At 48.1% G+C, this 25117-nt stretch overlaps 1 protein-coding gene across 1 annotated transcript in view; it reads right to left on the bottom strand.

Moving 5' to 3' along the window:
* Window positions 1-25117, bottom strand: part of TEAD1 (TEA domain transcription factor 1) — a 229164-nt gene that overhangs the window by 60293 nt on the left and 143754 nt on the right. Inside the window, exons 3-5 of the mRNA XM_084773005.1 lie at window positions 7437-7501; window positions 4744-4806; window positions 4592-4654 (exon numbers count right to left, since the gene is read on the bottom strand). Coding sequence (XP_084629131.1) covers window positions 4592-4654; window positions 4744-4806; window positions 7437-7501 — 191 coding nt within the window. The remainder of the gene's footprint in view (window positions 1-4591; window positions 4655-4743; window positions 4807-7436; window positions 7502-25117) is intronic.

Below are 25117 nucleotides of genomic sequence, written 5' to 3'. Positions count from 1 at the left end.
ATTCACAGAAGGATTGGTGTTTCCCTGGAATTCCAGGTCTGTAGGCTGCACACGGTTTGAAGACGCCCCAGAGGCTGAGTGGAGCAGTCACTCACTTGCTGTTAAGAGTTCACCAGAACCTTTTCCTGCTTGCTAAGACGAAAACAGACTTGGAGTCTGTGTCCTGGGGGATCATCTAGCTTGCGATGACTCTGAGACACTGTCAGGGGCAGTGCTGACCTTTAGAACTTACATCGACATTTTTTTAAGAGTGACCGCAGCTGGGACTACTCACTGAGACAGTGACAGGGGAGTCCTTTGCTCTGAGAAACACTCCTCAGGAGCCAGCACTAATATATATATTAAAAAAAAAACTGGCCCTGGAGTGAGTGGCCTCCTTCTGCCTGAGGCAGGGTTGGTGGTTTCTCAAACTAGAGCCCATGTAACAGCCAAAGGACAAAGAGCTAAGGAGCTAAGGAGAGGGTGGGCTTCAGTCAGATCCACTTTTACTATTTTATATCACAGTGTCAGGAAGATTTTCAGCTTCAAACATGAGTTTTCCTGCTCTGCTTTGCTGGGGAGATGGGCTGTGGCTGAAGCACCAGTCATGAAGTATACGGACCTGGAGTCTGAAGTCCCCAGCACCCAGATAAATATGGGGGGTGGGGTGGGGGTGGGGGTGGCCCCTTCTGCGATCCCCACACAGGAGGTAGAGACAGGGATACTGGAGCAAGCTGGGTTGCCAGAGCCACCAGGTCAGTGAGTTCGGCAGTAAAAAGAGCGAGACGCTGCCTCAATATAAAGTGAAGAGAAACTGAGGAAGACACCCCATTGTCCACACACACACACACACACACACACACACACACACACACACACACACACACACAGTATCCTGGTTGTTTTTTGTCAGTTTGCCACAAGCTAGAGTTACTAGGAAAGAGGAGCCTCAATTGGGAAAGCCTCCAGCCCGGCGTGGGGGCACACGCCTTTAATCCCAGCACTCAGGAGGCAGAGGCAGGTAGATCTCTGTGAGTTTGAGGCCAGCCTGGTCTACAAAGAGAGTCCAGGACAGCCAAGGCTACACAGAGAAACCTTGTCTCGGAAAAAAAAAAAAAACTCTCATAGCCGGGTATAGTGGTGCACACTTGTAGTCCCGACACACACAAGGCAGAGGCAGGTGGATCTCTGTGAGTTCAAGGCTAGCCTGGTCTACACAGCCAGTCCAATACAGCCATGGCTACAGAGAAAAACCTTGTCTCGAAAAAAACCAAAAGAATTCTATCAGACCCTGTTCTGGAAAGGGAGAAGCAGTAAGGCTTGGGGTAGAAAGACTGCCTGACAGAGACCCATATTGCTGGAAGTTAAGACTAGACACCTGAAAGTGCTGTTCTCTGACCTTAAGTTTGTGCGCCTCCCCCCCCCCTTTCTCTCTCACACACACTATTAAAGCAAACAGGCTTCTTGGAATTGTACCCACCGAAGACCCAGTTGTACACACAACCCTTTGCCAACTAAGGAAATGAGACCTTAGTTTTAGTATTCACTCACTACATCCACCTGCACCCCATGTGCACCCCACTTTGATTTCTGGATATATGGAGACATAGTGACTAGCCTGGAAGAAATAGTGCCAGTGAGAATAGACCAGTGGTGGCCAAGTCAAGTTACCGCCGACAAGCATCCTACAGAGAATGTAATCTTGGCCACTTCCTGCCACCCTCACTGCATACCCAGAAGCTATTTGTGTCACTTTCAAGATGACTTCAAATTGTGTAGTAAGTTTATGTCATCAGTTACTGTGGGTGTCACTAGGACAGATCAGTCTATCCCTGTGGTGAACTCAGTGAACTTACTGCTAGACACCACAGCTCAGCAGAGAGAGCAGAGACAGGAATCTGAGACCACCTACCCTTCCAAGAACTACAAACCTGCACCTGTGTTCTGCCAATGGCTAGTAAAGCAACATCAGGCTAACGTGTCCACAGGACACATGACTGGCAAGCAGATATCCCCACAGCCATCCTTGACAGTCCTGAGACTCTGAGAGCAGGGACAAGGCACTACCATCTAACCTACGTTACCAGTGGCCACTGGTGTCCTTCTGGCCTGTTTGCTCATATGCAGACAGAGCACTGTGTACATGATAATAAATAAATCTTTTTTTTTTTAAAGGCCACTTCTTTCCGTGGCTCAGATGTGGAGGCAGCTGCCATCCTACAACCTGTGCCTGACACCTGCTCCCTGTGTCTGCCCCTAAGAGTGGGGTGAAAGTGGGGAGGAAGCAATCTTTTTCATTGTTTAAGAACAAATATATGAACAACTCTGTCTGTCTGAATACAGGTGTATGTATAATACCACGACACATTTGATTTAAAGAAAAACGGTGAAAAATGAGGTGATTTCTCATACCTCAAGGGGGATCCCTTCTGAGCCAGGTAGTTTTTATTACCTGCTGAGGTTTCCGGTCCACCTCCACGACCCCCTCACACCCCCACCCCCACCCTCACCCTCACCCCCACCCCCACGAGCCTACAGGAAACACACACAGTGGAGTGAGAGAGAGAGAGTTTGTAACATCACAGATGGAAATACAAAATTGGTATCTGTCAACCTCTTTTGTGCATCATTAATTCATTAGCCTAGAGAACGGAGAGTCAGAGTGAGAACTGAGCAAGCACCAGGGTGGTTACGTATACATAGAGAGGACAGCACCGTTGGTTAAAAAGCAGGACCTAGAAAGTTCCTTCAGCCTTTCAACTGCTCAGCCAGTGCAGCTCAAAGCCAGCCACCATCAGCCACACGTGCGGGCGGGCAAGCGAGCATGCTGCCCACTGCAGAGCGCAGAGCCTGTGTTCCCTCCTGCTAGGTCCTCAGCCGGTCAGCCTGCCTCGCTTGTTTAAAGTTGAGGGGCTTCTGGGGAGGGGGCTCAAGTGCTCAGCACTGTGAAACGGCACCAGTTTGTTGTGGAACAAAGCCACAGACGTAAGTGGTGGTGATGGTGGTGGGGGAGGGGGTTTAGGGATGCATGAGGATGGCAGCAATATGATCCGAAATTAATTTTTATTATGAACTAAAGACCTTCCAAGAGGCTTCTGAAATTAATTGCATTTCAGAAAAGTGTCGTGCATACTATACTATAGACTGGAGCAGAAAGGGGAACTTGGGAATTAAAAATTATCAATGCCTTAATTTTTAAATTTGTATTTATTTGTTAGTGTGGATGGCACTTGGTTATAGATGAGGCACATATAAAAATGCTCTACATAAACCCTGCATGATAATTACCTCCAAGACCCATCGTTTTTTGTTTGTTTGTTTTGGGTTTTTTTTGGGGGGGGTTGTTTGTTTGTTTTTATCTGTGGCCATATCTGCAGATTTTTTCTTTTTTCTTTTTTTCCAGAGACAGGGTTTCTCTGTGTAGCCTTGGCTGTCCTGGACTAGTTTTGTAGCGATCCGCCTGCCTCTAGAGCCTCCTGAATGCTGGGATTAAAGGTGTGCGCCAGCTACTATCTGCATATTTCTTTACCTCTCTTCTCTGTCTTTTTGAGCTGTTATCTCATTATGATTTGTAGCCATCCCCCTTGGCCCTGCCTCCTTTCTACTGAGATCACAGGTAACAGGCCACCATGCCTGGTCTGCACTTCTCTACTAGAGAGATATCTATTTAAAAACAGCATGTCAGACAACGTGGACAACGTCGGGTGAAAATACTACCCGGGTGAAAAATGCAATGAAGTGTTGAAGGAGACACTTTCAAAAACGTATTTTCTTAAGTTATTTTTTTCCCTTAAGTTATTATTATTTATTTTATATGTGTTTTCCTGGCAGAGGGTAGAAAACAACATTGGATCTCCTGGAACTGGAGTTACAGACAGTTGTGAGTTCCCAGGAAGATGCTGGGGCTAGAACCAGGGCTTGGGTTTTCGTTTTATTTTGTTTTATTTTTCAAGGCAGGGTTTCTCTGTGTAGCCTTGACTGTCCTGGACTCACATTGTAGACCAGGCTGGCATCGAATTTACAGAGATCCTCCTGCCTCTGCCTCCTGGGATTAAAGGGAAGCTCCATTTCGCCTGGCTGAAACAGAGTTTTCTGGAGGAGAAGCAGTGCTCTTAACCACTGAGCCATCTTGCCAGGCCAATAATATTATTTAAAACATACAAATTAGAATCATTGCTACATGTATTATAAAATTCATTTCAGAAAAACTCTGGAGATCATTTCTTTCTTCTCTTTTTTTTTTTTTAAAGTATACTATCCATCAATTGCTTCTCTGGGTACAGGCTGCTAGCCCAGTGCCACAGGACGGTTTAAGGTTTGTTTTTTTTTTTTTCTCTTTCTTTTAATCGTTGTTTCTGTGCTGAAGTTATCAAGCTCTCTGTTGCGATTGCGTTGTTACTGGGAACTCGCACACACTCACACACACACAGAGTTTAACGTGAGGCCAGGACAGAAACGGAGGGAGAGATTAGACACAAAGAAAATGTAAACAGCCTTCACATGCTAGGAAGCTAGTTACAAGAATCCCGGCACCAGGCATTCACCAGTCACCATGGAAAACAGGAAGTGAGGTGCATAGCAACCACGAGCCAAGAAGCAGAAAAGCGCATACCTTTAGCTTGGAATGAAAATCACGAGATTTCCTTCTGGCAAGAACCTGAATGTGACTAGACACCTGCAGGGTAGGGGAAGGGAGGAAAACAAAGGAAAAGCCTGTAACCATGGAGATGAAAAGCCCCCTACAACTGGGCAAGCCAGACGTACCTTAATGGCGGCTTGAATTTCTCGAACTTTCTTTCTTGCTAAGACCTGTATATGACTAGACACCTACATTTTTCGGGTTTATGCGGGGGGAGGGGGGGGGACAAAAACGAGAAAAAAAACAAAAACAAAAACAAAAAAACAAACAAAAAAAGGAAATCAAATATAAAATCTCTATTCCTTGGGAGGGGTGGGGTGGGGGGAGGTTATTTGCATCTCAAAGAAGCTCTGCGGTTAGGAACACAGTCCCGGCCAGACACCAAGCCCCCAGCACGGCTCTAAAGCTTTATGGACAGGGTCCTCACTGCAGTGACTTGCCTCAGAAGTGTGGCAGGCTCACCTCCATGATATAAGCCCACCTGGAGAGATCACGGGTAGGCGCTGAGGGAAACCTTATTCGGAGGGCCATGAGAAGGGGAGAGGAGTACTTTATGAAATTAAAAAGGCAGGGGTAGAGGTAAATGAAAATATTTACAGCGTCTCAGCATCCGGAGAGAACCCCCCTTCCCCTTTTCAATTTAGAGGGGACTGTCCATAAATTAACGTGTTCTACAGAATCAAAGCTGAGGCTGTGATCTGGATTCTGATCTCTTGGAGGACTCCAGATTCTGTGGCAAACGTTTACTGGCACGTAAAATGAAATCTCAAAGAGAAATGGGACCCGGTTAGCAGAGCCTCTCCCCCCCCCCCCCCCCCCGCCCTTAAAATTTCTTTAATCCTCCCACTCTTTTGGGAATTAACTGGGTGCCAAGTGGATCTGCATATTATTACAAAAAGAAATGTGTGAATACAGCCAGCCAGCCAGTTAAAAATCTGGTCTGAAAAACCACTCAGCTTTGCTGAACAACACTGGAGAGGTGTCACCAACTGTCCTACTGGCTCCCTGAGGGTGATGCTGGTGTAGAAACAAGGCCAGGAAAGCCGCTGACACAGTGTCAGTGGGGCAAGCAAGCCCGCACCATTTTAGTGGGGTTCGATTACATTTAGAGGAGCCCCCAGGGAAGGGGTCGCCAGGCAAATGACCAGAGTTCTCCGGCCAACAGGCCAGCTCGGCACCAGAGAAGGAAGAGCCTGTTGCCTCCATCTGGAGATTCTGAACTTCACATTACAAGTTCAGAGACTAGGGCTTTGTGGGAGTTACCTCATTCCTAACTCTCCAGGGACTGACAACAGGACCCCAGATTATCAGAGATCTTTAGGTGGTGAAATTTGTCTTTTGAGTTTTTGGGCCATTCACTTTCTTCCCATTTCCAATCACCCCCTCCATCTGGCTCCTGCTGTTACTCATTTTCACCCACAATCCTGTCTGGTGCTCTGACAGGATGAGGACCGTGGCTGGGTGCGGCCCCAGCAGCCAGCGCTGCTTGCCTCTGTGCTGGCAGGAGGCCACCCCCTTTCTGCTGACTCAGCACGAGGCCGGCACAGGCAACGTTTCTGGGGGACAGCCCAGCCCCCTGATTCGCACTCCAGAAAGAGAAGATTCTTTCCCCATGGGGGAGTGGGGTGGGGGTGGGGGGCGCATGCACCCTACTGCTCCTCGGCCTTAAAGAGACCAGGGTGGGTTGGCTGTATTCTGGCTCTAGTTACCGCCCCTCACCTCACTTGAGTCATTTGGAGATGAGGTGTCTCCTTGATGTAAATGGTCTTCAACTCTTGGGCTCAAAAGATGGTGATGCCTCAGATTCCCAACTAGCTGGGACGAGAGGTACACTCCACCACATCTAGTTAGTTGCAGCTGCTGAACTGTGCTTTCATTGCATACAGGTTAACGTCAAAAGATAAAGCGTTTTCCTGTTATCAACCAACCAACATGATGGGTTGTTTGGTTTTGTTTTTTTCGTTTTTGGGTTTTTTTTGTTTTGTTTGGTTTGGGTTTTTTTTTTTTTTTTTTCGAGACAGGGTTTCTCTGTGTAGCCTTCACTGTCCTGGACTCACTTTGTAGACAGGCTGGCCTCAAACTTGCAGCAATCCGCCTGCCTCTGCCTCCTGAGTGCTGGGATTAAAGGCCCACCACCACCCAGGCTCTTTTTCTGTTTTCAGAGGCTGACTTGACACCCAATCCATTTGTGAACCTGGTCACATCGGAGGTCTCGGCTGTATTGTGTTCAAAGGAACCAGGGAAGGCAGAGCCCTGGCCAAGGTCAAGAAAAGAATTCCCATCCCTGCTCTGCGGCATTTAAAATTGTAACTGCTCCATAGTCGCAGCAGAGGCTGACAAAAAGCCATTGCTAAAGAAGCCACAGTGCCCTGGAAGTGTATCCTTCAGTGTCATATTTAGGCCATTTGCTAAACGCCACTGGTGTGACTTCACCTAGAACACAACAGTTACGTAATCATTTCAGGATGCACAGAGCCTCCCAATCTCTTGGCTTGCCAGCGTCTATGCACCTGCAGCCTTCTGCAACTCCAACAAATGTTTGGGAGGTGAAGGATGGAAACCCAGCAAGGGCAAGTTCAGATACTGGCTTGGCAGTGAACTTTTCCCATGCGCGTGTGACCGTGCAGTAGCACGTGGTCGAGCCACAGAGACGATGAAGAGTGGGAGAAAGCCACTCTCGGGGGGACACCTACACCACGGACTCCTTCCAGGGCACTGGGACAGGGGCTCCTAGAGCCAAACGAAGCACAGCAGCCAAGGCAGCCCAAGGTCTCAGGGCCATTCGCTGACATGCAGACCTCACAGGCGGGCACTGTACCTGTTTCCTGGTCCTCGTCTTCCCCGTCCTGAGCTTGATGTATCTGGCTATCAATTCATTTCTACCTGCAGGAAAAGGAGAATTTACAATAAGCTGGGCTACTTGAGAATAAACAAAACCCTTAAAACCCAAGAATGCAAATAAGAAGTCAAGAAGTTTGGGTAGAAGGGGCCTTGGGGAGAAGGCTCAGTGGTTAAGAGCGCTGGCTGCTCTTGCACGGGACCCAGGTCCAGTTTCCAGCACCCATATGGGGATCTGGCTCCTTCTTCCCCATAGACACTCACACATGCAGCACACATCCACATGTGCAGGCACAACACACATATACATCAAATAAAAACAAATCCTAAAAGAAGAACGGAATTTTGGATTGGAACTGCTGGTGGGATACTTGCTCGCCCGGCCCTGGGCTAGCTCCCGACACCATATAAACCAGGCCTGGTTTGCACACGTGTAATGCCAGCACTTGGGAGGTGAAGGTAGGAGGATCAGACATTTCAATCCAGCCTGGGCTAGATAGATGAGGCCTTAATCTTTCTGTCTGTCTGTCTTTCTTTCTTTCTTTTTCTTTCTTTCTTTCTAAGTTCTTTGAGACAAGGTTTCTCTGAGTAGCCCTGGCTGTCCTGGAACTCGCTTTGTACATCAAGCTGACCTGGAACTCACAGAGATGAGCCTGCTTCTGCCTCCAGAGTGCTGGAAATAAAGGCATATGCCACCACTGCCTGGGGCTTTTTTTCTTTTTTAATTGGTGCCCTTTTAGTTTATTTGTGACAGAAAAACAGCATAACGGTCTGGAAAAATAATTACTAAGGAAAATTAAGATAAAGATTCCTTAACTTCAAATTCTGTCCGGCCACCGAGATTGAAATGTATCTTTTAAGAAAATACCAGTATAGCTGGGCATGATGGCACACGCCTTTGATCCCAGCACACAGGAGGCCTCTGAGGCAGGCGGATCTCTGAGAGTTCCAGGCCAGCCTGATCTACAGAGCGAGTTCCAAGACAGCCAGGGATATAGAAAGAGACCCTGTCTCAAAAAGATCAAACACAAGAAGGCCTGTGTGATGTGTTTGCTTGTAGCTAAAAGTGTTGAATTGGAAAGGATGGACACGGACGCACGAGAACGAACACACACACACACACACACACACACACACACACACACACACACACACACACTGGTGGTGGTATTTATTCTAGGAAAAAATGAGCCCAGTTCTGTTTTAGTCTTTAATTCTCAATGGTCATTTTCTTCTTCATTCGAGCTTCTCCCTGTGGTCACCTCATTACAGACACAGAGAGCAAGTCCCTTGTAGCTGCCAAGTACAGCCAGGAAAGGGAGCTCAACAGTACAGAAGCAGAAGAGCCTGAAGTGTGGTCTTCACATTCGCAACAGCAGCTAACTGCAGACAAGACTGCTCTCATGCCTGTGTATAAGGAGTGACTCAACCTTCTCCAAGCTTTGAGCCAAGGGGGAGGGGAAGAAAGAAAGAAAGAAAGAAAGAAAGAAAGAAAGAAAGAAAGAAAGAAAGAAAGAAAGAAAGAAAGAACACCTGAACAGGAAAACTTTTCATTCTTATGCTGCTGGCAAACGGAAATTGTACACAGTGTGATGTGAGAGAACTACACTCTGACAGAAAAGCATTCTCCCAGGAGCTGAAGAGACAAAGTACCACTAAGCTACCATGAGAAAGAAAACCCACTCTCGACGTGGGTCCTAAGAGCGGGCGGTGATCCTGGTGACCTGTCCCAGGAAGCAGAGGTACACACACAGGTACATGTAGAGGTACTCTACCCCACAACGCTCCAGAACACTTCATGGCCTTTAACCGGCCCCTTTGGTTCCGGGAATTGTCTCCTGCCCTGCTTCAACATGACACCAGGGCTGCTGGAAGCAGTAAGCCCTGCCCTTTCTCCTCCTGGGATGCACCTGAACTCCCTCCCATGGCACTGTCAATACAGCTTGTACTCTGTGTCTAATTTTCCAGACACATGGCACACCTGAAGAGCCCAAGAACTCTTTTTCATATCCAAACTGTCCTGGACACCCAGGACCTTGGTGGGCACAGGGTAATAGAAGAAAATAGTGCATTGGATTGAATGTGGAACGTTTCTCCCACCACCAACCACCACCAAAGGCTTTTGTTTGAATGCATGTTCCCAAGATGCTGGCACTGCCTGAAGAGGTTGTGTGGCCTTAAGGACACAGACTCTAGCTGGTGGGTGATGTCACTAGAGGCAGCCTCCGAAGGTTAACTAAACCCTAACATTGTCTCTTTCCAGAGGGCACCCTATGAGAAGTGGCTATGTACGCTCATACCATGAAGCACTAACGTGAGCCAAGCATGGAGTTTCCCCATGACAATGTGGTGTGCCCTCTAAACTGTGAGCCAAATAAATTCTGCTTCCCTCAAGCTGTTCCCGTGGTGTTTGGTCAAAGAAACAGAAGTCACCAACATGTGCACCTGCCTCTGACAGAATAAAGTAAGCTAAAACGCAGACAATTCACTGCAGCCTTAACGTCGGTGTCCTTACAGTAACTTGAGCCCATCAGCTGTCTGCTTCAGGACCTCACAGAACATATACAGCACAGAAGACAGAGATGACACGGTGTCACAAAGTATCTCTGGGTCACTCACTCCTTTCTCTGAAACTAAAAATCACCCCAAACCTAAGCCAACATGTTTAGAATGGGCAAAGAGGCTTGCTGGATCTTGAAGCAGATTAGTAAGACAAGAGCCCGACTTATACAAGGTTTCTTCTAACTTTCATCTTTAGATTCGTCCAGCCTCCACCCTGCTACCCCCTAACTCTCTACCCCCACCGCTTATTTTTTCAAGACAGGGTTTCTCTGTAGCCTTGGTTTTGATGGACTCACTTTTTAAAAATATAGTTTATTAATTTATTCATATTACATCTCAATTGTTATCCCATCCCTTGTATCCTTCCATTCCTCCCTCCCTCCCATTTTCCCCCTACTCCCCTCCCCTATGACTGTGACTGAGGGGGATTTCCTCCCCCTGTATATGCTCATAGGGTATCAAGTCTCTTCTTGGTTGGACTCACTTTTTAGACCAGGCTGGCCTCAAACTCACAGAGATGCCCCTATGCCTGCCTCCCTGAATGCTGGGATTATAGGTGTGCACTACCGTGCCCTGCTAATATTTTTTTAATTTTTATTTATTTCGTGCACATGAATGATCTATCTGCATGCACACCTATGTGCCAGAAGAGGGCATCGGATCTCATTATAGATGGGTGTGGTTTCTAGGAATTGAACTCAGAATCTCTAGAAGAGCAGACAGCACTCGTAACCACTGAGCCACCTCTCTAGCGCCGTTCCAGGTGCTCTTGCGGGCCTTCACACAGATGCCTGGCTGCCTTTCAGGGGTCCTCTTGGATCCCCAGGTTGCCCCCATCTATCTTCCTTTCAAAAGAAAATGCCGAACTAGAAATGATCATGCTGTGAAGTTGAGTATGCCTCTCCCCTTCTGAGCCTGGACACTACTACCCCACCACCTCTAATTTATTATTGTTGTTATTATTAATCACCTTATGTGTATGGGTGTTTTATCTGCATGCCTGCGCACCATGTGCACGCCTGGTGCCCGTGGAGGAAGAACAGCATGTCATACGCCCCAGGACTGGAGTTACAAACGACTGTAAGTCATCCTGTGGGAGCTGCTCCTCAGACACGTCCCTTGCCCTGTTCCTCTTCCTTTCAGAAGTGCTGGTATTTTTAAGACCCCAATACAAAACTTTCTGTTTATATCTACTCCCGTCTCACCCTATTAAATTGAGCCTATCATTCCAGCCTGTCAAAATCTTTTCAGATCCCAACTCTGTGGCCGAATGCACCTTTCCCGGAGCATTTAGGAGAGAAGGGCTTCTGAGCTCAGCTCGGGGATTGCTTCGGCGAGCATCCCCTTTCAAACGGCTCGTTGCCAATATCCCCTGGAGTGTCATCGGGCCTACTTGTCCATCACAGAGAAGGCTGTGCAGATTTTGCAATTTGTCATAAAGGCTCACTGACAGCCGAGCCCAGCCAGGAGTGCCTAATTACCAGAAACCAGACCCGAATGACAATGTCCACAGATCAGCCGAGTGCCCTCCAGCCCTGGGCCCTCTCTGGGCAGCCATTCGGGGCTGCTTGAGTGGGCAGGGCTTGTGCGACATGCAATTTCATCTGGATCTAGTCTGGGTGGCACAAAAGAGACTCTTTCCCCAAACTTGCTTATTTTCTGTGGATACAGAAAAGATGGCTGGGGCATGTGACATGAAACCGACATAACAACTTTTGATTTCTGGAAGCATCAATCAGGCTGAAGGAGTAAGATGCCTATCCAGGAACCTCGGAGCCTATGCAAACGGCCCTGTGCTTTAAGTCATGCTGGAAAGCAGTTCTAAAGGCTGCTTGCTGCTTCCACAGCAGGTCCTTACTGAAGGGATGCGTAAGCACGCCTCTCTGGTCATTTCCCTGAAAGCCTAGTTTATGCTGTTGGTGGTGGGGTAGGAGGTGGGCAGTGTACCATCCTGGGTTACACAGGGAGATCCTGTATTTAAAAAAAAAAAAAATAAGAAGGCTTATCTTACTCTCACATCCTTGTTCCAGAGATGACCAGGACCACTTTACAAAGCCTGGGGTTTTTTATTTCATGCCCTGCTCCAGAATTTATGTCTTTTAGACATTGAACCACCTGTTTTCACTTATGAAGAGAGTGTCTTCTATAAGATACAGCATAGAAGCCTGAGCAATCCTCCTGTCAGCAACGTCCTAATACAGCTTGTAAGCCTTGCGTGGTTTCAGCCCTCTCCACCTGGTTCACTTAATTTGGAAGCATAAGCTATTTGGGGGTGGAGGGTTCAAGACGTATTTCTCTATCTTGAAACTTGCTCTGTAGACCACGCTGGCCTCGAACTGACAAGAGAAGTCTCCTGCCTCTGCCTCCTGAGTGCTGGGATTACAGGCCGATGCCACCACCACCTGGCTGAATCAAATTATTTTAAAGAAGTATTTGAAAATAGCAAATGCACAGAAACCCTTTAAACCGGAATAGAAATCATATGGCTGAGTCTATTAAAACTTTCTATATTTCTAAATCTTGCCTGAATTAAAATATCTTGACTTACTTGGGGAAAAGGAGTGGCATTCAAATCTCTGAGGTTCTCTGTGTCCCTGATAGGACACCCTGAGTGCTACTTCTAGGTGTGTGTGTCTGTCTGTCTGTCTCTGTTCGTGCATACATGCTCACACATGTACATGCACATCCAAGCAAGTGTTTGCATTGAGAGGACAGAGAGAAGAATGCTTTCATACTGCGCCATCACAGTCTCCTTTACTCTCTTGACAAAGAGTCTCTCACTAAAGCGGAGCTCAGCCAGGCTAGCTTGCCAGCAAGCCGCAGCAATCCCTCTGCGTCTGTTCTACTCTCTCTACCCCAAACTGGTTTTTGTTTTGTTTTGTTTTTTTAATGTGGGTTCCGGGGATCTAAACTAAGCTCCTGGAGCTTGTGTTTACTCGTGAAGCTATCACTACAGACCTCACTTACACGTCTATAATAACCGTCTCTCAAAGTCCACAACCCTCAAACTGGACTGTGCAAGTTTCTGAGTCAAGAGCCAGGACAGACACTACACCAGCCTGGGAGGGGTACCCAGTTTGCACTACAGGCTCTCTCACCCGCCCCAGGGTCTTTTTTGTTTTTCTGAGACAGGGATTTTCTGTGTATCCTTGGCTGTCCTGGACTTGCTTATAGACCAGGCTGGCCTCAAACTCACAGCAATCCACCTGCGTCTGCCTCCGAGCACCATCACACCTGGCCACACTACAGGGTCTTGCTGAACACCCACAATCAGAACACTGGCCAGTAGAAACACTCGCTCTTGCCTCTCTATTTCTTGAGTGCAGTTCCCACCCCCACTGTGCCCACACAGGTACAGAGGTCCATGAACTCTACATTGTGAAATGGACTTCAAACAAGTTAAATTTCATTTTACACTATATCCCATACAGATTCTACACATTACCAAAATGCTCAGGAACTAGCCTGTAGAAAATGTAATACTTTTGAAAAAGAAAAAGAAAAAAGAAAAAAAGAAAAGGGAAAAAACAAAGCAAGTAACAACAACAACAAAACAAGTTTTAACTTCAACCTGTCACATGAGGTGGACCTGATACTTTTCTTTTTCTTTTTCTTTATTTTTTATGTATATGAGTTCTTTATCTGCATGTATACCTGCATGCCAGAATAGGGCATCAGATGACATTATAGATGGTTATGAGCCACCGTGTGGTTGCTGGGAATTGAACTCAGGGCCTCTGGAAGAGCAGACAGTGCTCTTAACCACTCAACCATCTCTCCAGCCCCGGACCTGATACTTTTCAATAAATTCCAAATGCATTCCTGATGGCTGTATTAGGAATAGCCAAGCTGTATTTAATCTTCCTGTTTCTTTAGGTTTTTGGAGGCAGGGTCTCAAGTACCGCAGGAAGATGACCTTGAATGCCTAAACCGCTTTCTCCATCTTCCAAGAGCTGAGCTTAAGGGTGTGTGCAGCAGCACAGGTGCTTGCTTCCCTCTCCCCGGCCACAAAGGCCTGTTATATTGTTGTGAGATGAAGGCATCTAAAGTGTGTATGACTACTTGAGTGCACATATCATTACCTAGAATGACAGGACAGTGGGGTGATGCTGACCACTGTTGACAGATAAGAGCTTATCTTTACAAGCAGGATCTGGGGATTCTTGTAAAAACCACACTGGCTGCCCTCAGACTTGCTGAGCTTGCTAATAAGCCTGCTTGGGAGGCTACTACGGGCACATAGGACACACTTGGTATTCCTGGTACATCCCTGCTCCCTGAGAGCAGTAAGCAGCCTATAGAGCTAAGTGGCTCATTACTAAATGCCACCTCGTCTCATGGCACAACTCCTAGAGGTGTACACACACACACACACGCACACGCACACGCACACGCGCACACACACACACACACCCCTACCCCTCTGGTCTAAGAACTTGTGAGTAAGTTTGCTTCTCTTCCAGGCAGAAGGGCACGGCCACACCCAGCTTGCTTAGCTGACCCATCACCCTCCCCAGGTCTTTAGATCTCTGAATTTAGTGTTTGGCAGCGGGGCCTGCCTCTGGCTTTTCCTGCCAACAGTGTATGGACCTTCTTGCTACAGGGCAAGATGGGGAGGATGAGCTAAAAAGCACAGACTTCACACTGGGCTTCCAGGCCCAGAGGAGGCTGGTTAACATTGTTGTGGGCTGTATATGCGAAGGAAAGTGACCTCGAGGTCGTGTTTGAGGCTCAGCAAATGCAGGGTCTGTGGCTACAAATTGTAGGCCAGAGACACAGAGCTTTAACAGAATAAGAGCCACTTTGTGAGTGAATGGAGTCAGACTGCCAGAGAGAGGAACGCTCCCCCAACCCTGCTCCAACCTCAGGCAGGGCTCCTATGACCTCAGGAATACGGAAAGGGCGCTGGCCCAGTACTGAGAGGAAACTTCTGTTGCCCTTCAACTTCCAGCAGAGCTATGTGAGGACCCCACCATTGGGGAGCTACGTGAGGACCCACGCTCCACGCTCATCATCGATGTAGAAGAATGGGAAGCCGAGAAGAGACTTAAGCTGTATCTGACCCTGCTGTTATCTACAGACACAGCTACAGAGTCAGTGATACACCACCCCAAATCCTGATTACTACAATGTCCTCTGAGGACACTGAGTTTCCTGGGTAACCGGAATCCCTGTGGACTGCCGCATGTCTAGAGTCCTTTCTGACAGCATCGTCTTCCCAGGGTTTTGACCGGATACAAGGCCACCAGACGGCCCTTTTTCTAAACATTCCTGTCCCTTAAAATGACAGCGTGCAGGTCTTCTGTACCTGCCCTGCGAAGCATCTCAGTGTTAGTGGTATCATGCCCTCATATGGGACATAAACATCCCTATACACAAATTTGATTATGGACCATCACCAGTAGGCCGAGAAGAAGATACAGTGAGGAGGAGAAGAAGCAGCGAGAAGCTTTCCAAAAGTACCACAGCCAAGGAAGGGGTGAGGGAAGGGAGACTAGGTGCAGGCTCTGTGCCCCGCAACGCCAGCAGCAGCCCACAGCACAGGCAGGGCCCACAGGATTTTCTGAGACGCGATGGTATTAACATTAACTTCTAGCTCTAGGAGTCATTTTCATTAAGCTTGAGTTCATCTAAATGAGAGGGGAGGCAAACCTTCCAGTATGTGAAAGCTAGAAACCAAAAGGCACAGGAGTAGGGGACACGGCAGGAGCCAAGCGTCACCACCGGCTCAGCAGAGGTCTGGAGGATGCGCATTTGTGGACCTGGCCAGAGGAGGCACTCACTGACTGACTGGCCTCTCTCTACTAACATTAAGGCTTAATAATTAACCATTACCATCACTGCAACTTGTCCTGGCATAGTGGGAGGTGGGGAGGCCTACCAAGGGAGGGAGACACTCACTGGTCAAAGCCAAATGGGTATATTTGATGGAGGACAGGCAACACGAGAGTAAAGCGATGTCGCCTGAAGGACTTCGTAATGTTTAGAGCATCTCCAGAGAAGACCTGGCTGGGTAGTCCTACTGTGTGCTCACAAGGTGCCCACCGTCTCCTCGTGGCCTAAACACCGTAGCCCCTTCCCTGCCCCACCTCCCAACACACACAAGGCAGGAAGTTCCACGGGAGCGTGGAGCGGAGCTGGGTTTCTGTTCACTGTACCGAGGCAGGCCATGGGTAGGCACGAACAGACAGGGTGAATGGCTCCATGGGAGGGATGTGGGATCAGTGTGAGAGGGTGACGTCATCATGAAAAGGGGCATTTCAATCAGTCCCTGAGCGCCGTCAAGGAGGAAGTAACCAGACCAATGTCTCAGTTAATCTCCAATATAAATCATTGACCAAAACCCAGTGCCAATGTGGAAAATCACCAGGAGAGGCCAGGGCACCTTCCTAGCTTGTTGGGTGCTGGGACTGCATGTTCCTGAGCTAAAGGGCTACAAAGGGGCTGGTGGCAGTTTCCTGAGATGACTGGTCTCTTCACATTCAGGGGCATCGGTGAACAGCTCACACTTAAAAGGAGAGAGGGTTGATGGAACCCAGTCAGTGACAAGTTCAGTTCTCGCTAGAATCTTTATGAAGTTAAGTGCCTGGTAATAACCCAAGTTCTAGCTTTCTGGGAGTGCCATCAGTCTACCCACCTTAATAGCATCATCAAGTGACAACCCCATAAAATGCCTTCATCTTGGGAGTAAGACAGCTATGGTTCCTTTGCGCGGAATTACAGAAAAGCAGGTACAAGTGGCTAAGGCTGTGCGTGCTGAGCGTGACAGTTCTGACTCCGCACACATACAATCCACGCTATAATAGCGCTGTAGAATAAGTAGGAATGCTATTTTCTAGTGGCTAACTTGTTATGAAGCAGTAAAAGATACACTACTCAGTCACTTTCTTAATCCCCAAGTGGACAGTGCTACCTTTAGAGCTTCAAACCACTGTCCCTGCCTCTCTGACAGTGACTTACAGCACGGCTCTGGGACAGTCGATCCACAGCTTCAAGACCATCAGTGAGTCCCTGGTGCTTCCACTCTAAATCGCTTTAGTGGGGTGTCTAATAGTTGTCACCATCTATTCCCCCACTTATTTTTATTTTTCATGGCACCCTCCTGAATCATTTAATTCACTTCACCATTGAGATGCATAGCCAGCTTCTAGGTCCATGAACGCATCCAGCCATCCTAAAGTTACTCTACTCACAGAATCACTATCCCCCAAGACAGTGAGACCATTAGCTTCAACTGTCAACTGGAGCAAGCCTAGAACCACCAGGAAAAGCCTGTCCGTGGGAGTCTGTCTACACTGCAGCGCGTCTGTGGGAAGGACACACCACAGTGGATGCTACCATTTCTGAGTATGTGCAGAGGCCCTGTGCTGCGTAAGGGAGAGGGACTGAGCTGAGAAGCAAGCGGTTTACCGTGCAGATTGAGAGGACCAGGGCACGATGGATTAAAACCTGGAATTAAGAGCTAATTTTCTCCTTTCTCTCCTGTCAGGGGGGTAACTTATCATGGTGACAGAGGGAAGTAGGGCAGATTATCAATCACAATCCACCCAGGCCCAGCTCAGAATGTGTTTCCTCAAAGAAAATCCATCTGAAACAGACAGGTCATGGTGCTGTGGGGGTGGGGGTGGGGTTGCTGAGTGGTGAGCCAGGTGGCTGGAGATCGCCTTGCAGGGAAGACCACAGGGATCACAAAGCGAAGTGAGAGATACAAGAAACTGTGAGTCAAACGAAACAAGTAGCTTAGTGTGTGAGGAGCGTGACTGCCACCAGGCGAGCGGCACGGGAGTCAGCATGTCACCCTAGGCCTGCAGCTCGTCTCCTCCTTGTGGGCCTGGGTACTGCCCAGAACTTGATAGGTGCCCACCTAACAGACTGGAAGCTCCCAAAAGGTACCCTCTGTATCTTTACTACCTTGGCGCCCCACACGCCTACTGCCCTCTTTACAGCGATCTGACCAGAACCCTGCCCAGAGCTTTCAGAACAAAGGTGACTTGAGAGTCCTTTTCAACTCATCTTTCAGGCCCAACTTCTGTTTATGTTGGGTTCTGTAAACGGTTTGAAAGGCAATGACCACACAGATAAAATGTCCTAATACTTGGACTCTAGTTGATGAGTCTCACTAAAGAAAATGGAGCTATAGCCCCACCTCACTTCTTGCCCTGCCTCTGGCCCTGGTTAGTACCACTAAGGAATAATAGTACCGAGGCATTCTTGCCATCGTGCCGCCCCTCCTAGGATGGACTGTATCCTTCAAACCAGGAGCCACATAAACTCTTCACCCACTAAGTTGCTATGGGTGACTGACTATTTTATCAAAACCATGTGAAAGAGTACTGAGTTTACCCTTCCTGCAGACCCAGCGTCGCCCTCGGAGCATTCCTGCATAGGGATCGCCTACTGCTCACCCATGAGGTGGGCTTTCCCACACCAGGCTCTGCTCTCCATGCCTCTGTCTCGGCCACTGTGTAGCCTTTCTCCCTATGGCGTTCTTGCCCTCCTCTTTTGCTTGCAAGCTCCTAAGCATCCCACCTGCTGCATCTCCTCCATGTGGTCCAGAACTCTGCTGCTTCCCTCTGACTTTATTCAGCACCTCCTAACTACACCAGATGATACATTTTGTTTCTCTCTTTTGCATGAGGAAGAGCAAAAGGAAAAGCCAAAGGACCAGGGAAGCTGGGAGCCACAACCACTATCACCTGGGCTCGAAAGCCTTTTCTGCTCAAAATTTCCGAGATGCACACTTTTCTGAGCTCTGTGGTTTAACACTGCCAATGGACTGGCCACCACATGTGCCTTCCTCCTTCGTGCCCCACCACCAGCTGTGACAGAAATAGGGACCTAGTCCAAAAGGAGAGCTAATCTCAACATGAGCCCAGGAAAGCCTCGTTAATGAAAAACTTTGCTAAGAACACTCTGTCTGTTTATTAATTAGTTGGCCTTAGAGAAGTGTGAAGTCCACACATGAGAAGTGCTAAGAACCACTGGTCTTCACGGACACTCTTTACTCACCCGCTGATTCACACTTTTGGGTGTGGCTGCTTCCACTGTTGAGACCATCCTCTACTCCCACTGTTGCTTCCTTTTTTTCTCACCTCCCTCCTTCCCTCCCCCATATCTTTTTTCCCCTCTCTTTAAGACACTGTCTCATTATGTAGCCCTGGTTGGCCTGGAACTTGCTATGTAGAGGAGGCTGGCCTCGAACTCACAGAGAACCACCTGCCACTGAGCACATGACCACCTGGACCTCTCTGGAGATACTGAGTAACTGAACCTCCTCCTCCCCCTATAATGCTGAGCAAACAGCATGGATCTGAGTGTTTGCTGCCTGTGTTACCAACCATAATGTGGAGGTGTTGTCACCTTGACCTCGGGCCCATCATTGTCATGTGGTGCCACTGTGCAGGTTTGAGTTGCTGGTGTCTGAAAGCCCTCAGAAGGGTTACAAAGGTCCTCTGCCTAAGGCACCATCCTACTGGACATCTAGTATAAGACAGCTCCCCTGTTACTGAAATGGAAACACAATGTTCTTTTCATTTAAAACGATTCTTCTGGGGCTGGAGATGGCTCAGTGGTTAAGAGCACACAGTCTGCTCTTCCACAGGACCAGGTTCAATTCCCAGCGCCCACATGGCAGCTCACAACTGTCTATAATTTCAGTTCCAAGGGATCTGACACCTCATACCAACACACATAAAAAAGACTCTTCTAGCTTGTGAGATGACATGCTTTGCCACCAAGTTTGATGGTCTGCCTTCAATCCCTGGAACCTACACTGTTGAGGTTAGAAACTGATTTGTACAAAGTATCCTCCCAACTCTAGACCTGCAGGAAGGCATGAGCGTGACAACCTACTGACCTGCACAAAGTAACTAAATGTTAAAAAAAACAGATTTCTCATCAAATAAAATAGTAAACACCTGGTTTTCAGAAGAGATAAGTGTCAGAAGGGCTGGGTAGCAAGTCTGAGATGGCTCAGTAGTTAAGGACACTGGCTGCTCTTCTAGGACTAGGGTTCAATTCCCAGCACCCACATGACAGCTCACAGCTGTCTGTAATTCCAGTCCCACAGATATGAATGCAGGCAAAATACCAACGTACAAGAAATAAGAATAAAGTAGCAGGAAAGCAAACTTAGGCCAAGCAGCCAAAATAAAGCTTTCCTTCTTTTAAAAAAAAAAAAAAAACTTTAAAAGGCAGTGGGTGGTGCACTTCTTTAATCCCAGCCCTCAGGAGGCAGAGGCAGGAAGGCCTGAATTCCAGAGCTACAGAGAAACCTTGTTCTGAAAAAAAGAGCACTTCTACCAAAAGAGAGAAATTCTTGGGGAACAGGGAGGCAGCTGAGTGTGGCCAAGTTTCTTACGCGTTGTGACAGCTTTTTAAAAGTCACCTCTGTGAATAAGCAGGAAGAATGCCACCAACAGCAGAAACTCCACGACTCGGTGTACTGCGTAGAAGCATGCACTCTCTCCACAGGAGTTAGCAGTCAACTGCTACAGCCACTGAGCAAGAGTTGGGCAAAGGCAAGTCACACAAACCCTACATCAGAAGAATGGCATGTAGCATCACCTGCTGCTTAGAAAGCCTGTTGAAGCCAGGCCACACCTTGTGTCTGCCTCCCATCAGCACCAAAACCCCATCTATGCACACACTGAACCTTCATACCCGCACTTCTGCCCTTTCAGATGCCGAAAGCCGAGCTCAAACTTCCTTCAGGGATAGGCATCCAGTGCTGCTTCCCAGGCTCATAACCGCTTAATTCCCATGCCTCTCATCTCTTTACACAACCATTACAGAATGCCCAACAAGCCGGGCAGCGGTGGTGGTGCACTCCTTTAATCCCGGCACTCGGGAGGCAGAAGCAGACAGATCTCTGTGAGTTCGAGGCTAGTCTGGTCTACAAAATGAGTCCAGGAAAGCAAAGGCTACACTGAGAAACCCTTTCTTGAAAAAAACCAACCAACCAAATCAACAACAACAATCAAACAAAAACAAAAACCTAAAACGCAGCCGGGCGTGGTGGCGCACGCCTTTAATCCCAGCACTCGGGAGGCAGAGGCAGGCGGATCGCTATGAGTTCGAGGCCAACTTGGTCTACAAAAGCGACTCCAGGACAGCCAAGGCTACACAGAGAAACCCTATCTCGGAAAAAAAACATAAAAACAAACAAACAAACAAAAAAACCAACCAACCAACCAAACACCTAAAATGTCCAACAAGAATAAAATCATTGAAGGGACAGAATTCAACCAAGAAATGGACTGAATCACATAGGCTCCCTTGAACATGGTCTCTGCACCCCAGTTACAACACAGAGTAAGTCTTAACTGCTGTCCACGTAGCGAACGCCTTCACGGGACACAAGACACGTCCCCAGGACTGCTGACCTAGTGCGAGACCATGATGAGATGCATACTCTGGAATAAGACCCATTCGGACCTCCCTAGGTGGGGGCAAGTTCTAGAATTAGAGGGAGAGGCTGCGCTGAAGTACAGCCTGGGACCCACGTGCCGTGATGCTGCCTCCTGAAGTTGTCCCTGATCTGGGTCACGTGACCTGACAGTTCTTCCAACCTCTGTGGGGCCAAGCTGGAGAGAAAGCAGTGGCTTGGAATATGTCCTTCCATGTTAAGACAGAATCAGATTAAAATATACCACCCTCAGGGACTGGAGAGATGGCTCAGCAGTTAAGAAAGAGCACTGAATGCTCCTCCAGAGGACCCAGGTTCAATTCCCAGCACCCACATGGCAGCTCGCAGTTGTCTGTAACTTCAAGATCTGACACCCTCACGTAGTCATACATGTATGAAGCAGGCAAAACACCAATGCATCATTAAAAAAAAAAAACACACCACCTCTCTAGGATGGATGTGAGATTCAGGAAAGTCAGTCATTTTTATGTATCTTTTACTTCTGCCACAGATATCCTCCCCACCTTGCAAAACAAAAGCCTAGATGACATGTGTACACACCACCTTTGGCCATCTCGCCTGTCACCCTGTGTACACCCTTCCCTGACACAGCCTTACTCCTCAGCACCTGCTGGCAAAATGACTCGCCCTCAATCTTTCCTGTCGCCGTGGTCCACCCACCCAAATCTGCTGAACAATACCTGCTAAGTTGCTAGGACACCATGGCCCAGAACATCAGAGCCAGCTCCTGGATCTCTGGATGCCCCAGAGCGATGAGCTGGAATGGCCTGGTGATGCAGAATGAGGATCTGCCCCTTTCCTTGGCAAATGCTTGGCTTCACGAACATAGGGGCCACATTCGGTCCCCACAGCCCACTGTCCTCCTGGCTCCCAGCACTGTCTTCATAAGGAGGGCCACACAATGGTGGCTTCCATCTTCTCCCGCCACACTTTTATTTTGAAGAGCAGCATCACAGCACAAAGGAAGCAGTAATTCCACGTGTTCTTGGGACTGAAAACATGAAAGAGCCCCACGCTGGCAGGAGGAGGAAAAGCCAGTGCTCCTGTCCTTGAGGTACACAGGGTCTGGGTAGAAGGATCATAGAATGCTGAGCTATCTGTGAACCCCCAAAACCCACTCCCCCTGCCAGACAGCTGAGACAAAGGGCCACAGGGCAGAATGAACGGCCTGCCCTATTTCCTAGTAGAATGAATTCAGGAAAATCTAGAAGCTTCTATTGTCAAAGTCTATCCACCTCTGTGCCCATCCGTCTTGACACAAGGTCTTCCCATGATGCCTGGGCTAGTCTTAAATGCCACAAAAAGTAACCTTTCAGTGTTGAGCCTGGAGTCAGTGGCTGAGAGGCTGGCATGGGGCACCTGGCTTCCCTTTTTAAAATTCTAGGTGGCCTTCCCAGCTTTTTGAAGCAGCATCCTGCTTCAATTGAGCAGATGCAGAGGGTAAGTCAGCCTTTAGGGAAGTATTTCCCAGGAGCCATCTCCTCTTTACAACAGGTCAAACAAGTAAGAATCAACTAACTTGGGGGCCACAATGCATGTTCACAATGTTTCCTAAAGACAGAAGGACTATCTGCCAGCTTATTCACTACACTCAAGAGCCCACACGTCACACCCTTACGATGGCTCTAGCCTTGACTGTTGCTTTGTAAAGATATCTCAAAGTGAAATTATCCAGCAAACCCTTGTGTGGATAGAAGGTTCCACAAGTCAACAACCGCTTAAGCAGTTTAAACCAACAAGCAAGATGCCTTCTATTTAAATGCTATGAGCGAATCTATTTTAAGCCTTTAAAAATCCTTTGGGCAGGTGTTTAAGCTGTGTACTGACTGCGCCTGTGGAGGCTCTGGGGTGGGGGATGGCAGCCTCTACTCTCCAGGCAGGCAACGTTTTGTTCAGACAATCTTCCTGCTGCAGGTCATGTGACAAAGGCCAAATAAACAGCATCTGGGGATTTTCAATTACAGACCTTCGCCCAGCATGCCTGCACTGTAATCTCTACCAGATGAGGCCCAGGCCTCCCTATTTTCAATAATTCACACACTGTGTACACATAACATGACAATAAGGGCATTCATGGTGCGGCCTGATTCGCAGATCAAAGCTAGCGGAGGGCCAGGAGGACCAGCTGTACGCAGGCTCGGCTGCTGGATGCTCCGGGCTTTTCAAGGGCTTGGAAAGGCTCTCCCTGGGGTCTGGCAAGCCGGTCTCTTTCCTGAGTTGTATTGCTGAGCAAACTCTGGAAGGGAAGAGGGTGCCCTCAGGGATTGCCAGAGAGGCAACCATTCCATGTACATCTGGGGACGCTGGGACGCTGCTGTACCACTCTCATCCACTCAGAAAAGCTGCCTCTTGGCTGGTCCAAGATCAGCACAAATGTTCCTGGGCCAGGTGGTGCCTAAAAATATGTCCAGTCTAAAAACACTGTACCTTACCTAGACAGCCTAACCAAGTGCTATGTCTTCCCATTTAGCCTGCAGGAGCACACTGACGCCAGGTGACACAGAGTCATATTTTAAAAGTATGTCACAGAACCTCAGGTGTGGGGAATGAAAGACAAGACTCTGTCGTTAGTGAAATCGGTACAGTTAATTAACTCAATTAACCCACATGTGGAGACCAGTGCGGTTTAGTGACTGTGTGCGTGCGTGCGTGCGTGCGTGCGTGCGTGCGTGCGTGCGTGTTGCATGCACATGCACACCCCCTGTCTGCTCTAAATGCACAGGATTCTCAAGTCCACGTCATTCCTGTTGCTGCAGGGTGAGACTCTAGCAGGAACGTGGCTTCCTCCTCTCAAGATCTGACACTCAGGGCAGGAACCAGGAAAAAGTCATAATGGTGACTTCCTCTTTGCAAACACACGCTGCTGCCAGCTGTGGCTGTATGTCCTTCCCCCTCTTCTCTCTCCCCTTCAGAATGGTTTCCTCCTAATCACAATAATTCTGGAAGTGCTAAAACATATCAATCCTTGGCTAAGCCGCGCCTACAAAGGGGCCAGCCGGCTGGCTTTGATGGCCTTGTCCAACAGCAGCTGACACGTCATTCAGCGACAAATCCAATTTAGCACTTACAAGAGGGTTAGCATCCCTGAAAAACTACGGGGTTGATCTGGTGCTCAGAGTCGGCACATGAGCCCAGACACTGTTTTGCAGGTTTTTCTTTCTGCTGCAGTACTTGGAAGTCTAGATTCAACGTTTTGCGCCCCCAAACACAACCCCTAAGGCCCCAAAATCTGATGGCAGTAGTAATAGTCAGGCCAGTAACTGTTTGTGAACAGTGTGGGTTTCTGACGGACATGGGGACGGACACACACACACACACACACACACACACACACACACACACACACAGGAAAACTAGTAGCCACAAATAGTTGTCACAAATTCCTAACACACTGGAGAAAGCTAAGATCCAACCCGAGTTTGTTCTTAAACCTTGGTGCTTTAGGTCAGCTCAAGATGAGGGAAAAAATATTAAGATGTTTACCATTTCAATAAAATTTGTTTTACAATAGGGTCTGGAACTAACAGAATCTAAAATGAAATTGCTCTTTTAAATATCAAATGTTGGCCCCATGAGGGAAAGCAAGAAACTGACAGAAAGATTATTCATTTTTGTTGTTGGGCTCTCTTTTTTTTTTTTCTTTTTTTCTTTTTTGGTTTTTCGAGACAAGG

Source organism: Acomys minous, assembly GCF_964271855.1.
Source record: "Acomys minous genome assembly, chromosome: 2".
NCBI classification, from domain to species: Eukaryota; Metazoa; Chordata; class Mammalia; order Rodentia; family Muridae; genus Acomys; species Acomys minous.
Note: the sequence above shows the minus strand (reverse complement) of the source record. Positions and strands in the feature narration are given on the sequence as shown.